Here is a 15,464-nt window from a genome sequence, read left to right as displayed (position 1 = left end):
TTTAAGGAGGAACTATTTACATGCTACCGTTTCCAGACGCAGCGGTTAGTGAACACAGGAAGTGGACTGGAGGTCGCTGTTGCCGCTACATCTCTGCACTCATGCATTTCTCACATGTGGATGTGTTTATTTATCGGAGCAAAAAATGAGGAAACGACCAGAGATTGAAGCTGAAGAACCGGGGACTGGGTATTTATCCAATATATAATCGTCAATCAATGACCGGTGTTGTCATTATTGTAACTTGATTTGTTTATTCTTGTTTTGGCCAGAAAGTGTTAATTGAAACTGACCGGTTTGAAGGTGGAACAGTTCAAAACTATTTCCTTCTTTTTCATTCCTTAGATTTTAATTCGACTGGACACATTTAAATAACGGAGTCATGCCGCTGTCAGACTTCCTGGACGGTCTGAAGGACAACCCTTACTTTGGGGCAGGGTTCGGTCTGGTTGGGGTCGGAACAGCGCTGGCTGTGGCTCGAAAAGGAGCCCAAGTGGGGATGGTCTTCTTCCGCCGACACTACATGATCACTCTGGAGGTGCCCAGCAGAGACAAGAGCTACACCTGGCTCCTGAGTTGGATCACCAAACATGCCCGACACACCCAGCACTTGAGCGTGGAGACGTCCTACCTGGCTCATGAGAGCGGACGGGTGCACACGCAGTTTGATTTCCACCCAAGCCCTGGTAACCATATCATCTGGTGAGCAGGCCCTTCATGTTCTATTGTCTTTTCGGATTGAAATAATCTTTGTCTGTTGTGTTGTGCAGGTATGGAAGAAAGTGGATCAGAGTGGAAAGGACAAGAGAGAAGCAGATGGTGGATCTGCACACTGGAACACCATGGGAGTCTGTCACCTTCACTGCTTTAGGAAGAGACCGGCAAATATTCTTCAATATACTGCAAGAAGGTTGATTATTCTTGATCAAAACTTCATAGAATAATTTTTAAGTTTAACTCCTTCTCAGTCAGAGACCATCGTCAACTCCACTCCACTTTTTTTTATTTTTGAATTGATATACTCTTCACCCTATTTAAAAAAACTATTTTTAGCCTTTTAATTTTATATTGAAAATAACTTAATTGCCAACTTATTTACCTACAACAAAGTTTTTTTTTAAACTTTATTCTCGTGTCTAACGCTTTCCTCTGACATATCTTTCAGCAAGAGAACTGGCTCTGAAGCAGGAGGAAGGGCGGACAGTCATGTACACGGCCATGGGAGCAGAGTGGAGGCCGTTCGGGTTTCCACGGCGACGCAGACCTCTCTGCTCCGTGGTGTTGGAGTCAGGAGTGGCTGAGAAGATAGTTGACGACGTGAAGGATTTCATTGGGAACCCCAAGTGGTACACTGATAGAGGTGACCAATATTTGGGTTTATATTTATATACTGACCCATATTGTAAATCTAAGTAACTGAAATGTTCTGTACTCAAACAGGTATTCCCTACAGAAGGGGATATCTCCTTTATGGTCCACCAGGATGTGGAAAAAGCAGCTTTATGTGAGTTTTATGTCAAAATATACAAAACATAATAATAATAATATTAACAATGACATGTTTAGTCTTGCTCCGTCTCCATTTATCAGAATTTTTCTGCATAGTATTTTTTGTTAATATAAATTATAGTATGTCATCAGTTATTTGTCCATATTTTTGGTTTTCTTCTTCTTGTGAAATATTTATTGAAAGTTTTACTCAGTGGTAGTGCATCATGTGATTAAAGGTTTAAGTAATATGCTTAAAAAAAAATCCATGTACTATATGTGTCTGCAGCACGGCTCTTGCTGGAGAACTGGGCTACAGCATCTGTCTGATGAGCCTGAGTGATCGCTCCCTCTCGGATGACCGTCTCAATCATCTGCTCAGTGTGGCGCCACAGCAGAGCATCATCTTGCTGGAGGACGTGGACGCTGCTTTCGTCAGCCGAGATCTGCAGCCAACAGAAAGTGAGTGACGCTTTTCTCCTCCTGCTGCCTGTAGTTTGTCAATTTTCGGGCAGAGGGCGCCATCAAGGGAATTTGACTAGTGAATTGACGGTGAATTATTAGTTGGATCACTGTTTTTTTTTTTCCTCTTCAGACCCTCTGGCGTACCAGGGGATGGGCCGCTTGACCTTCAGTGGACTTCTAAACGCATTAGATGGAGTCGCCTCCTCTGAAGCCCGAATAGTTTTCATGACCACCAACTTTATTGACAGGTATTCTGACATTAAATTCCCATTGTTTCCTGACCGCATCAGTGTTTAGCAGCATGTCAGCTTGTCCTTGCACTCTTCATTCAGGTTGGATTCGGCACTGATCAGACCTGGACGTGTGGATCTGAAGCAGTACATCGGCCACTGCACTCACCAGCAGCTCATGCAGATGTTTGCGCGGTTCTATCCAGACGAGCCCGCCGCCGAGTCAGAGCGCTTTGCTAAAGCTGTCCTCTCCAGCCACACGGAGATCAGTGCTGCTCAGGTGCAAGGACACTTTCTCATGCACAAACTGGACCCCAAAGGATCAATAGACAATGTGGGCAGATTAAAAGGATGATGGACCAGTGCTGCTCTTTGCTTGCATTTGTGGGGAAAAACCTGTGTGTGTGTATTTAATAATGTGAATTAAAAAAAAGAAAAAAAAAAGTGACTCCTTTTTGGAACAATCACAATATATTTTATTCACCTAATATGATTTTTACTGCATGTAAAAAAGCAATATAATCATTCACAAAATTGAGATATAAAAGAGAAAATATACCAATAAAAAAAGAAAAAAGACACAATGCAACAAATGTCTAATTAAAATGAGCAGAATAGTGAAATGGGGTGTGAGTGAAGAAAACAAAGGAAATATGTCAAACAGCTATTATAGTACCTTGGACTGTGTGTTGGGATAATTCTGGCGATGCAATACATATTCCAATACAGGGCAGAGTTATGATATATTGACAAGTATTGCAATATTGTGAGTATGGTGACTTGAGCCTGTATTTTAGGGGAAAAACATCAGAAGGTCTGTGCCGCAGCCACTACTTCCACATTAGCTGTTAGCTATAATGCTACATCGATGCTGTATGTTTGCTTTCATATACTAAAAAACATATCTGAGCCTTCTTGTTTGTGAGCCTTTTCAATAAAAACCTCCTTTTTTCCTTTTCCCCCCACACAACACATGCTCACAAAACTGGTAGTAATAGATTTTGCACAGGTGTTGGCATGTCAAGCTACTCACTAGCAATGGGCTTGCGAGGCTTCATGAAACAGGTCCTCACTAGACCACTAGATGGCACTCTCTGCTCTAAAATCTTTGGTTTTGAACAACTATTTCAATGGACCCTCACACCATTTTTTTAAAAACAAGAGCACCACCTTCTGAGCTCTGAAAATAAGGACACTGTTTCATGAAGCTTCAATGGCCCATCCGTGCTGCACACACACCAAAAAATGCTTTGACGTGCATAAAAAACACACCAACATAAGATCATACTTGAACAACATCTGGGTGTTTATTTAATAAACATTAAGCTTTACAATTAAAGAAGCATCTTCATGGCTGTGGCTGCGTCAGTATTGGCAAATAACTACAATAAAATGCTCACAAAATGCTCATCCTTTAGTGTTGCTTTGTCCTCTGTACTCCAGCGGTGCCACTTCCAAATATAGCGTGTTAAACCAGAAGCAGACATACATGAGGGGTTAAAGGGGTTAAAACTTTCCTGTAGCCGGGCCCCTCCCTGCAGCACAAGCTCCTTCAGCACTCCAGCAGACTTTCGTGTTTGTCCATGTCTTTCATGGCCTCAGGAATTTGCCAAGTTATGATGAAAAGAAGTGGAGGCTTGCTGCCTCTATATTCTTCCTCTGCATCGCAGGTCATCTCCAGGTGGACCCACACCACTTCCTCATCTGGTGTCTCTGGAGTCGAGCCCCGGACGGTACAGGATCTCCCCCGCTGCAGCTTCTTGACGCTGCTCTACAGAATGTTCTTCAAAGGCTACTACAAATGTTTCCACGAGCTGCAGGTACAGCGTGTCAGGTTTGTTTTGTCAAGGTGCCGATTTAGCTCATGAGCTCGAACAATACACAATAGAGAGGGAAAGGTCACAATTGGAGTCATTACGCTTGTTGCTATGGAAACCGTGAATTTAACAGCCGGTGTCAGGTGACATTTAGCAGAACACTGTCCAGATCTCTCAAAGTAAAGTATAGATAACTACGATCCTTGTACCACACTAGACTGAGTCAGGGGAAAAGTCTGTGGGCCCCCACTGGCTGTCCAGCTCAAACGCACCACTCTTACATAACTTCCTCGGTTTTCTAGGCTGAAATGCGCCACATCCACATCTGGTATTTGTGTTGTATGAATAACTATCTGGACGAAGGCAAAAGCCTGTTTGAACTACCGACTTGGCCTGTGATCTCATTGTGTCTCACATTCTATGTCACCTTCCTGAAGATCTACGAGACCAAGCTGTATGGGCCGATTTACAGAGACGGACTCATGGCAGTGTGTCTGAGTACTCCACAGCTGGTGGAGGAACTCCTGAGGAATGAGGAGAAATACCCGAGCAGAGGTGACATGTCCTTTTGGAAGGAGTATCGTGACATGAGAGGATACGGCTACGGACCTTTCACAGAGTAAGAGTAGAGCGTTTTAGTCGTATACTTTCTGCTGAGTCTTTAATATAATGTGGCAGCACTAGTGATGGTCTTATTCTCTGAATCAGCTGCATACGGACTCGGACTCTGCAATGTACGACTTGGGATTCATTTGTCGAGACCAGTCAAGATCATTGCTGCTGTGACCTGAATGCTGCCTTCATGTCCATTTATAAAACTTATTTACGTCGGAGATGAGAGGAGAAAAATCTGTGAGGATCCCCTTAGCAAAAGGAATTTTATTCAAGTGTCCTATGAGTATAATTACTTGTGCTAAAACTGAGGAAGTATACTTACAGTTTTCTTTTGACATACTGCATTGGAAATACTTAAAAGTAGCTCACTGAAGTCTACCTATACTTAAGCTCAAGTATACTCAATAAGAATTGACTTCAAGTATTCAGTAAGTAAAGGATTTCAAGTATATTATTCAGGCGAGGCAGAGTTTTTGTCTGCAAATAATGTCAACTAATGTAAATATTCACAGAATAATTGAAATGCAGATGAGAAGTATAAGTATAAGTATAAGTATAGAAGTATATAATATATCTATAAGTGTATAGAGTACCTAGTATACTACAATTACTCTAGTAGTATGCTTCTGGTAAGTATACGTAAAGTAAAAATGTTCCAATTTAGTATAAAAGTAGTATATGTTCTAGTAAACTAGTAGTATATAGTCTGGGGTATACTTGTATACTTACACTCAAGTATAGAAAATGAACTTCAAGTATACTAGTTTTTGCTGGGGGTCGCGCTCGCTCTGAATGAAAAATAAATGGAATTACTTCCAATATATTATGCATTATATGTATCTTGTATACATTATATGTATCCATTGTATGGATCTCCATCCATCCATTTGTAGAAGGAATGACTCTAAAACAGACAAACTAAATTCAATAAAACTTACACACATGGTTCGCTGATTTTTGTGACGCTGATATTCTGTTGGTTTGTTTGGATTTGCGATGGACCGAAGTGTTCTGTATTCAGTTTTCTCTGCTACAGCTGCTACAAACATGAATAAATATTTGTTCAACGGGAAACAAACCAAGATGTAGCGCAACACATCCAGGATTGAAATGATGTTTCAAAATCCCGCAAACCTAACAGACACATTTCTGAACTGAATGTTTTGATATTTAACTCTGCGCTGAAGTTAAATATTGCTTTTCTGTTTTTGAGGAAATTATTGTGTGATGTCCAGATCTGGAAGCGAATATTGTGCTTCCAGACTGTGGCTGGAATACAGCAGTTTAAATGTGGCCCAGTCTTTCACACCCTGGACACACGCACATCCACAGAGAAGCCGACAGTAAGACAGTTAAGTGTGATATCAATGACATTTCTTTTCTTCCTCCAGGGAAGGAGAGGAATGGCACAACCTGAGGGTTTTGCTCAGTAAACAAATATTGCACCCGAAGGATGCCGCCCAGTATGGCTGCATTATTAACAAAGTCGTGTCGGACTTCGTCACGAGGATCTGCTACCTCCGTCAACGCAGTCCGACAGGGGATCTGGTGACCGACATGGCCAATGAACTCTATGGCTTCTCCCTGGAGGGTGAGTGCCAGAAGCGCAGACAGTAGTGTCCTAGAATCTTTAGGAACTGCAGCCTCAAAGTGTGAAGGTCATGGTTTTGATGCCTGCTTCAGCTTTGAATATGGAGAACACTTTTTGTCCAAGGTTTGTATGTTCTCCCCATGATGGGACTGCAAGCACTCAGGTTTCCTCCCACGGACCAAGATCAAAGGAGTTAGTTGATGACCCCCGTGACCTTCTGTCTGATAAAGGAGAGTAGTGGTAGAAAATGTGTCCAAAATGTTATTCAATAAAATGAACTTCCATTTGTATTTTTGCATTGACTGATAAGACATGCCTAAAACCCAATTCACTGGTCTAAACTTTTGCCCCATCAGGTATCTCGGCCATATTGTTTGAGACCAGGATCGGCTGCCTGGAGAGGGAAATCCCACCAGGCACTCAAGAGTTCATCAACTCCATTGCGCAGATGTTCTCCAACAGTCTGGCTGTGATCATGATGCCCAAGTGGAGTCGCAGTCTGTTTCCCTTCTGGCATCGCTACATCGACGGCTGGGAAGGAATCTTCAGCTTCGGTAAGAAGTTAATGGACTCGTGACACAGAAGTGACACACAAATCGTGTGACTTCCTCAATAATTCCCTAAAATGATGCGTGATTTCCACACACTGAATAAGATTAAATGAAGTGTCTTCTTAGAAGTTTGTTTTTATGCTCCTAATGAAGCTAAAAAGTTGATTGACAAGAAGCTGGAGGCCATTCGGCACAGCATCGACAACAACCAGGACGTGCAGGGGGAATATCTGACATACTTGCTGGCCAAGACTGACATGAGCACCAAAGATGTGTATGGCAGCATCGCAGAGCTTCTGCTGGCTGGAGTGGACACGGTAATCCTTCAGCATCCATGCAAAGTTGCCGTAGAAAGCCATGTATATATTTCATTGTTATTTTGCTGTCAAGACGTCCAACACGCTGATGTGGACGATGCACCTGCTGTCCAAGCACCCTGAGGTCCAGGAGCGCCTCTACCAAGAAGTGTCCTCAACAATTCCTCCAGACAGCACACTGTCTGCCGAACAAGTGACCCGAATGCCGTATTTAAGGGCGGTTGTCAAGGAAGTGCTCAGGTCAGGATGTTTCTTGTAAACCCATCCATGACCTAAATATTGCTTGGTTTTAAAGTTGAGTGAACAGCTGAGGTCTTTTCAGGATGTATCCTGTGGTTACCATGAATGGAAGGACTCTTTATGAGAAAGACGTGGTCGTCGGAGGATATTATTTCCCAAAGAAGGTGGGTGAGCCATGGTTTTGGTCCTGGCTGTCTTACTAATGTGGCCGGCTGTTCAGGACATACATACATTGATGGTAGATGGTATATATATATATATATATATATATATATATATATATTAACGTAAAATATGTTTTACAAAAATAAATATAAAAAAGATATATATTTTTTTATTGCATAAATAGATAGATTTATGCAATAAAAATAAAATTAAATGATCCAGTGTGCTAAAACAGTCAGCAGACAATAACAATAACAATAACAATAACAATAACAATAATAAAACAGATTATGGCAACAATCGCAAATGCATTCATCAAGCTTTCAGTTAAGAAAATGAAACATTAACCATTAAAATACCACTAAACAAAAGTGTAGTTAACAAAAGTAACTAAATAAAAATAATAAATTTAATACAACAGCTGATCATCAAACCAACCCTCCTCATATATAAAAAGATAAAATAAAAAAAATAAGCAGAAAAACCCATATCAATAATCAATAACTGTATAAAAAAGGTGACAAAAAAAACAACCATTAAATATAATTGATTTACAGAAAAAAATAAGCAAAACCAAAACAAGTGAAACAGATAAAAGACAACAGATAAAATGTTGATCTAAAGATCCCCATAACACATAGGGGTGTGCATTCTTTATGATTTACAGACGCACAAGCTTGTTGATGCCTAACTTCTCTGCAGACTTCTTTCAAGCTCTGCCACTATGCCATCAGTCACGATGAAGAAACCTTTCCAGAGCCATTTGTCTTCAGACCAGAAAGATGGCTCAGAACAGGAAAGGACCGACCGAACCCCTTCGGCTCCATCCCATTTGGTTTCGGGGTTCGGAGCTGTGTGGGCCGGAGAATTGCAGAGCTTGAGATGTACATGGCTTTAATTCAGGTGAGGCGAAATCGACCATTTCTTGGCGGCAACGATATTTGAATCATGCTTGAGATCACTGTCCAAATTGTTCATGTTGAAGTTCTCAATTATAAATGATGACACTTATTCAACATTGGTTCAGTGAAAAGCATATCTTAATGTTACTTGTATCCGCAGTTGATCAGGCTCTTCGAGATCAAACCTGACCCCACGGTTGGGGAGGTGAAGTGTCTGGACCGCACCGTCCTGGTCGCAGACCGACCAGTGAACTTTCACTTTGTGGAGAGGAGATGAACAAAGACTTTGACATTGAACTGCAAGTGACGAATGACTGTACTACAGAACACTTTTTACTAAAATATTTCATTATTTGTTATACGTCATCAATAACTAGTGTCAGTTTTTTTGTAATATCACGCTTCCGAGTTAACACGGCAGACTAACCTCCATACAACCGGGGTTCTCCTTCTTAAACGTCAACACGTATTCACATATACACATACGTCATTACGTGACATTTTTTATCTTTTAAAATGAGTTCAACTACAATGTACCTTATCCTTATCTTCTGAAAATTCACCTTCCACTTGACCTCTGTGTTCCATACTATTACTTGTATTTTATTCATCATAAAAAACACACATCTCTTCAACTTGGTTTTCCTTTTAAATAAATGTATTTTTGTCTCATTTCTGATATAATCCAATTTTGTCCATTTGTCTTCTTTTATTATCCGTTGTATATTTTAAATTTCATGCATTTTCCTTCTCATATTTTGCCCATTCACTGTCTTATTTATTCAACGCAATGTAGTTATAGTTATATAAATTATTTATTTTATTTGTACATCATATTTAATTATCCCCATAATTCTTTTTTATTTTTGTATTTTTGTTTTAATTTTGAATAACAGCAACAAATGAATAAATAAATACATTAAAGAAAACAAACTAATGGCGTGAAAATAATAAAATATCTTTATGTTTCTCTGATTCATTTGTGTATTTAAATTTCAGAAGAATAACCAATAACTGACAAAAAATTATATGAACGGATTAAAAGAAATCAATAGTAGTTTGTGGATTTTAAGAACCAGGATATAAATAACATTTTGACCAGCAGGGGGCGGCACTGTTGCAGCTGCACACCAGACTCCGGTGCACCGATTTATCCGGGGAATGTGTTTGCTAGTTTTGAATGTATCGGTGGTCAAATGAGGCGACATCTATCTGAACAGAAATATTTCCTGAAAACAAGGGCGGAACTAGTGAGTTGACGAGTCGAAGTCTACCTGGGATCCCGCCACAGTGGGCGGTCACTCCTCGCCTCATGACTTGGAAAGCGCTGGAGCTGTCATGACTCTGACACACTTGCTCCGGCCTCGGACGCAGTTCTGGGCCACTTAACACCCGAACTAGAAGCACTAGAAGCAAGTTCGGGTCGGTTTTGAATGGGTCTGGACGTGTACACACTGGTTCCGCTCGGATGGGATGCACGGTGAGCTTCATCTGCTGTGAAGAAGACTTTCTGCAAATGCCAGGTTACCATCATGAGGAAGAGGAGGAGAAGAAGAGAAGCGCCCAGGTGAGTGTCCGTGAGGAAGGAGTTTGTTTACACCTGGCTGGACCTTTGTCCCTCGGCTCCGCGGAGAATGTCAAGATAAGACGTTAGACCTTTGGTTGTGAACACCTGTGAATACGTCAGAGTCATGGAGGTTCCTCGTTCAGATGAAGAAGCTGCTCTGCTGTCACTCCAGGTATCAGCTTTGCTTCTGTGACTTCAGTCAATGACTTCCAGGTCTGGAGTTCACTCATGCGTCACATCTTAACCCTGCCGCCAGTGGAGAGAGAGCTTCTGTTCTCCGAAATATTTACACTAAAATTCCTGGTTGGTTGAAAGTTTATGTTTTGCACTCCCAAGAGAGAAGATATACAAATGATATAAACAACAATTATTATTAAAAATATTTCTGTTTCCAGACAAAACATAAGTATGCTGGACCTTTAGAGATTTAATCTTCTTGGTACTGATGTTCCAGAATACAATAGATATGAAATGTTTAGGATGTCCAGAAGTTATTTTTTTCTTGCAAAGTTTGTGACTTCCTGATCAAATTGGTGAGATGGTTTGGGACTTGCTCAATAGTCATTGTGGGAACAGATTTGTTTGCTTGGCTGATGGTGGAAGCAATGTGGTGCCTATGGCCACTAGGTGTTACTGTACATTAGAAAGTTATTATCTAGTTAAATAAAGTTATGATTATAATGAGCTTTTTAGCTCAAGAAAAACTGACTTGGTTTTACTTCAGGAGGGAAGTACGTGCTCTGTGTGTAGGTTCACTGTTATTATCCCTGTATTTTGAGCTACAAGTGAAGCTACTGGTACGTATAAATGAAGATGTTTGAGCGATGGAAAACCTGACCAGTCTAAACCAATGTATCATTATCTCTGTGTTCTTAATGTATCTAAAGTGTGGTTATAAACTTAATTTGAAGTTTGAAATTTGAATATTTCACACTATTTTAATTTGTGCGGTTGGACGTGTTTCTCTGCAGCTTCAAAAGAGTAACTCTGTTTGTGGTTGAAGGTCAGGTTTCTAAATTGTTTAATATAATCAGGCCGATTGGTGGGAGCGTGGGAATTCTTCAATAGCTCTTACTGCATCACACGACCAAACCAAGAGCCTCATGATAGAGAGTGTTGGAAGTGGTTTGTTACCCAACAGTCATCAGGAAGGGTCCTTTGCGTTTTAAGGAGGAAGCTGAATTTAATGTTTTTAATATTGCAAGCCATATATTTGACTCAAACAAGGCTCTTTGTCAAGTAAACCTGGGAGGTTCCTGAAGGAACTGTTCTGACAGGAGTGAACAAGCTGTTAGATAAGAAACGACTTTATTGAGCCTCTCTGGAGGAAACCTATTGAATAACCTCATAACTGATATTAAACTATGCCCACCTTTTGAGTCTAATGATATGAAACATAAATATAAATTTTTCTTGAAGAAAGTTTCGTGGGTGTGTTTCTGAAAATAGTGATGCTGCATATAGACAGTGATGCCTTGACTCACCAGGTGCAGGGCCTTGGTGAGGCATGGTCAAACACCAGTTGTTGGGAGCGTAAAGAAATGCGTAAGTTGGACGATGTCCTCGAAGCTATAAGAGAAAATACAGTGGGAGCAGCTATCACCATTGTTGATCAAGAGATGAAGAACGGTATCACCAACAGAGCAGGAAAAAACAAAAAAGAGAACAAAAAAAGACGATGGGATCATAATACACAAAATAGATGTGAATTTACTCTCATCCCAAACTTCAGGTCACACTGAAGATTATTCTGTTTTACAGTTTGGCCTCTGTCTCTAACCATATCCCAACTATAACCAAGTGAAACAGTGATATTAAAGTTTTGATTGTGTGTCAGAACCTTAAAGAATGTTTACCTGTCATTTATGGGATTAACACAAGACACAAAACCCCCACAGTGAAGAGCAACAAGTACAAAACTAGGGGAGATGAATACTTAGTGGGGCTGCCTTGTTCAGCCAATCAGCACCCCAGATTCTGAGCAGGGTGCTCCGATGTCCTGTTTGAATTGTGTGAGTATGAGATCATCTCCTCAAAGCTGGATCAATGAAGTTGTGCTATAGCTGATCCGGATTTCACTCAGAATCCTACTGAGGTAACCCAGCTTTCAGACTCATGCTATGAGCTAATGTCATCAAATGGTCCAGTGCACCACAACCTCTTATGTGAGGGAATCGCTTCCTGCTGTTACCAACAGAACACCCACATGTTATCCCACCATAGCAACAAAAACACTTGCTGTCAGTGTAACCCCGTTGCTGCAGGGAAGTAAACACGGGGCAGAAATCTTGGCCCGTCTGTGGCACAGACTGTTAACCGGCAAAGCAGCTCGCAGAGCTGAGGGCACATGAAACGCTGTGGGAAACGAAGGCTCAGACACTGCCAGCAGAGCTGTGGGTGAAGTAATGAAGTGGTGCTGAAGTGTTGAAAATAGTCACTCAAGTGAAGTAGCCAAGTGTCAGTCATGCTGGGTATAAATAATCTGCCTCATCTGGGATATAAACAGAGAAGCTTGCGGACTGTCCGGGGAGAGGGCCTGCAGAGTAGCCCTGTTTTTATAGGATTACATGAATCTGAAATCAGCCAGGTTAGCCATGTTGTCTTCTCTCTGTGGTGCAAAGTGACTGTGATACCTGGCGTCTCGGGTGACTCCCAGACTTCTCAGTAAGACGGTTCTTCCACGGAACTTTGATGTGCGATAGCGATCGTCGAGAATGTAAAGGCTGCCTTGTAAAACCAAAACACTCAGACTTTGAACCTGATGGGGGTCCTCTACACATGCAGTCGCAGGTGATGGTTGTGTATCACATATTTAGTTTTATTTGCAAACTAGAAAGGCGCTGAGACTCGCATGATACTATTAAAATAATGCTCTGCAGTTATTCGGTTTTCCAACGAATGAACAAAACCAACAAACCCATGATACATTATCACCGTCTCATGATTTGAGGAGGACTTTTTTAGGTCTTATGCAAGTTGTGTATAAGGATGGCTACGTTGTTGAACTAGAAAAGCACTCAGAGAGCGCAAACCTCCACCAAGCAGCTGCAGTCCTCCTACGACCTTCCAATCTTAAAGAGTTTTTTTTTTAAATAAAAATTCCTGGAGCCACACCCTGATCTGACCTCTCCCAAAATGTGCTTTTGCTGTTTCAGCTATTTACTGAAAATTTCATTCAAATTCGCCCATAACCTTTCTAGGTTGAACACGAATAGGCAGGCAAGTCAATACAACTGGGACTCATGAAAAGCTCTGTCATCTGGTAGAGGCTCAGATGAGGAGATCCGTAGTTGCCAACCTCGTCAATCCAAAGTCAGAGGTTCCTGGAGGTCACACTGACCTTGTCAGACAATTCAACACTGCCGGTGGAGTAAAACAAAGTTTGAAGTAAAAGAAACAGAGGGACTGCCAGGAGCCTAATATCTTATGTGGGTTGACTGTAACAGTGAGGGTAAGTGCGTTCTTTGTATGTGTCAGGCAAGGGGCTTTTTGAGGCTTCAAAGTTTTTGATAAAGGTATGCCGTGAACTGAGAGTTACCTGCCTCTCACTTTGCATTCCAGCGGATGTTTTAACAGCGTGGAAAACAGTGCGTCCACTGTGCTACATCTCCAGGGGGTGGGGGGGCTATCATTTCACTCCTACCTGCTGGCACTGACCCGCACATGGGCCCCTGAACAAGACCCTCTCTGTGTGTTCTTGCGTGGAAAGGTGCCCGGTGTGTGTTTGACCCGGCAGAAGCTTGTGATGCCTCAGCAGAGTTAACCATTTTGGCTTTTAATGCACAGGCACACTGGAATTTAACCTCTCGTGGACTTTTCGGACAAGGAGGCCTTTTGCAGTCGACCTGTAGTTCACAGGACACCGGCAGTGAATACATTAGATGCTGTTTGTCTTCCAGCTCACATGAGGTGGATTTGGATATTTGAGAGTACGGGGAGGAAATGGCTTTTGAACCTCCATATGGTAACAATGCCTTACATTATTCCCCCTTTTGAGGTGTGAAACAACTGTGAATTCAGATGGACTTTCAATATCAAGAAACGTCTGCTAAGACAAAACAATAATCAGTGCCGATAACTGCATTAGCTCCCATGCTACACTACTACCTCACTATAATTAAATTGCCCTGGTGTCTAAGTAAGATACAGCAGTACTGTTTACCAACATTAGAATATTCCTTTCATTTTTGCTAGCACTTCAGCATGTTGCTTAATAAATTCCTTTTCTCCAATCCATTCCTTAAAGGGTCGGGGTGGTGCAGGTCTTGTTCCTACCAGTCAAGCACACACAGTGTAACCTATGAGTTATCAACTGAAACAAGCAACACCAGACTGACGACTCCTAAGACACCTGATTGGTGAGATGGTGTCCTCTTGGTTGAACCCACTGCGGTGGAACATAGCTGCAGTGCTGCTGGTTGCTGGTGCCCAACCACATTACTAATAATACTTTTTAATCCTTTGTTATGTTCAGCTTTATCCCTTGTGCCTTGTAGTCAAAGGATGAGGAAATCTGTTGAGCGGATATTTTTTTCCAAACAGTCTTTCAAGACCTGGCTGATTGAGCGGGGCACGACGTCGGCCACAAAGCCACTGGAACAAGAAGATAATGGAACATAAAAGGTGTTCATTGAGCTTCCCAAAGTGCCTTGAATTCACTTGGCAATGGCTGAGAGATCAAGTGACACCCAGAATGATAGATTAAGCCACAGGGGCAACTGTATTTGCTCCCCTGCTCCCCCCGAAGAGTCACGGGTCTGTGCCCCTATTCTTGCAAGTTAAAGCTGAGAATTCAGGGATAGACCTTGTGGCAACATACATTCAGTCGGTGCTTGTAACATCCAGCTAGCAAGGCTTTGTGCGGCATGAATGTGGCTTTTATGCTGTAGTTTTGTTGATATTTCTCAACGTGTGGGGGGTGTGGAGGGGTTTTCTTTGCAACGCCTGGCAAGATGATCTGGCATTCCCTCTTGGCAACGTAGAAATCCCACACAGCCTCAACGTGGGGGCCTCCGATACCATTCATAAGACCATGAAGTGATGGACAGGGATCGGACAGGGAGCTCAGCTCCCATGCTCGCATCCTTTTCACTCCAAAAAATGCCTTTTGTGGATATTTGTGACTTTTTCCGGAGCCCTTTTTTTTTCCTTCCCAAAAGTCGGATGCAGTGGGGCTCCAATGGTAATTACTGTGACAGTCAGCAGAAGTCAGACTGGGCTACCCAGGGCGACCAATCAAGTTTTCATCATCGGGAGACTGTTTTCCTTTGGGGACGTAATGAGCCCCCACCCTCTGACATGCTGCATTTACTCTGAATATGTGAAGGAAGAATGGCCCACGTTTTCTTTTCTTTTTTGTGTATTTTGCACTGGTGCTTGTAACAAGCTGAGGCAGATCATTGTTGCACGATCGCCCTGACTGCGTCTTTAAAGGGGGGGCCTGCTCACTTTGACATTCCGCTGCGGAAGAATTTCAGAGGTGCTTGCAGTGGAATGTAGTTTGTCATTGGACTGTG

The 15,464-nt window shown here is 42.0% G+C and overlaps 3 protein-coding genes across 10 annotated transcripts in view; all 3 read left to right on the top strand.

The window, feature by feature from the left end:
• Positions 1–48: 48 nt before the first annotated feature.
• LOC128766054 (mitochondrial chaperone BCS1) lies at positions 49–2,592 on the top strand. Its single transcript, XM_053877403.1, has 8 exons — positions 49–189; positions 346–702; positions 771–910; positions 1,166–1,360; positions 1,441–1,504; positions 1,778–1,950; positions 2,084–2,201; positions 2,286–2,592. The coding sequence occupies exons 2-8, from the start codon at positions 383–385 to the stop codon at positions 2,536–2,538; spliced, it is 1,263 nt and encodes a 420-aa protein (XP_053733378.1). The 5' UTR covers positions 49–189; positions 346–382; the 3' UTR covers positions 2,539–2,592.
• Positions 2,593–3,758: 1,166 nt separating this feature from the next.
• LOC128766175 (sterol 26-hydroxylase, mitochondrial) lies at positions 3,759–9,044 on the top strand. 2 transcript variants are annotated; one of them, XM_053877612.1, is made up of 9 exons: positions 3,759–4,003; positions 4,438–4,619; positions 6,007–6,206; positions 6,563–6,760; positions 6,911–7,074; positions 7,148–7,314; positions 7,397–7,478; positions 8,253–8,382; positions 8,542–9,044. In XM_053877612.1, the coding sequence occupies exons 1-8, from the start codon at positions 3,767–3,769 to the stop codon at positions 8,358–8,360; spliced, it is 1,338 nt and encodes a 445-aa protein (XP_053733587.1). In that variant the 5' UTR covers positions 3,759–3,766; the 3' UTR covers positions 8,361–8,382; positions 8,542–9,044. The 2 variants fall into 2 exon arrangements, with proteins under 2 accessions (XP_053733587.1, XP_053733586.1); XM_053877611.1 differs by having other exon boundaries at positions 8,182–8,382.
• Positions 9,045–9,645: 601 nt separating this feature from the next.
• tns1b (tensin 1b) overlaps positions 9,646–15,464 on the top strand; it is a 136,317-nt gene continuing 130,498 nt past the window's right edge. Inside the window, exon 1 of one of the 7 annotated variants that reach the window (XM_053877599.1) lies at positions 9,646–9,948. In XM_053877599.1, the coding sequence (XP_053733574.1) occupies positions 9,850–9,948 (99 nt within the window). In that variant the 5' untranslated portion in view covers positions 9,646–9,849. The remainder of the gene's footprint in view (positions 9,949–15,464) is intronic. The other 6 variants (XM_053877602.1, XM_053877598.1, XM_053877610.1 and 3 more) reach the window with 6 other exon arrangements.

Source organism: Synchiropus splendidus, chromosome 10 (assembly GCF_027744825.2).
Source record: "Synchiropus splendidus isolate RoL2022-P1 chromosome 10, RoL_Sspl_1.0, whole genome shotgun sequence".
NCBI lineage: Eukaryota > Metazoa > Chordata > Actinopteri > Syngnathiformes > Callionymidae > Synchiropus > Synchiropus splendidus.
Note: the sequence above shows the minus strand (reverse complement) of the source record. Positions and strands in the feature narration are given on the sequence as shown.

What these genes read in the sequence shown, in the direction of transcription:
- LOC128766054 (XM_053877403.1), top strand. Translation starts at nt 383, where the DNA reads ATGCCGCTGTCAGACTTCCTGGACGGTCTGAAGGACAACCCTTACTTT. An exon ending in CCTGGTAACCATATCATCTG is followed by an intron (nt 703 to 770) that starts GTGAGCAGGCCC and finishes TGTGTTGTGCAG; the next exon opens with GTATGGAAGAAAGTGGATCA. An exon ending in TGTGGAAAAAGCAGCTTTAT is followed by an intron (nt 1,505 to 1,777) that starts GTGAGTTTTATG and finishes ATGTGTCTGCAG; the next exon opens with CACGGCTCTTGCTGGAGAAC.
- LOC128766175 (XM_053877611.1), top strand. Translation starts at nt 3,767, where the DNA reads ATGTCTTTCATGGCCTCAGGAATTTGCCAAGTTATGATGAAAAGAAGT. An exon ending in GGCTACGGACCTTTCACAGA is followed by an intron (nt 4,620 to 6,006) that starts GTAAGAGTAGAG and finishes TTCTTCCTCCAG; the next exon opens with GGAAGGAGAGGAATGGCACA. An exon ending in CTATGGCTTCTCCCTGGAGG is followed by an intron (nt 6,207 to 6,562) that starts GTGAGTGCCAGA and finishes TTGCCCCATCAG; the next exon opens with GTATCTCGGCCATATTGTTT.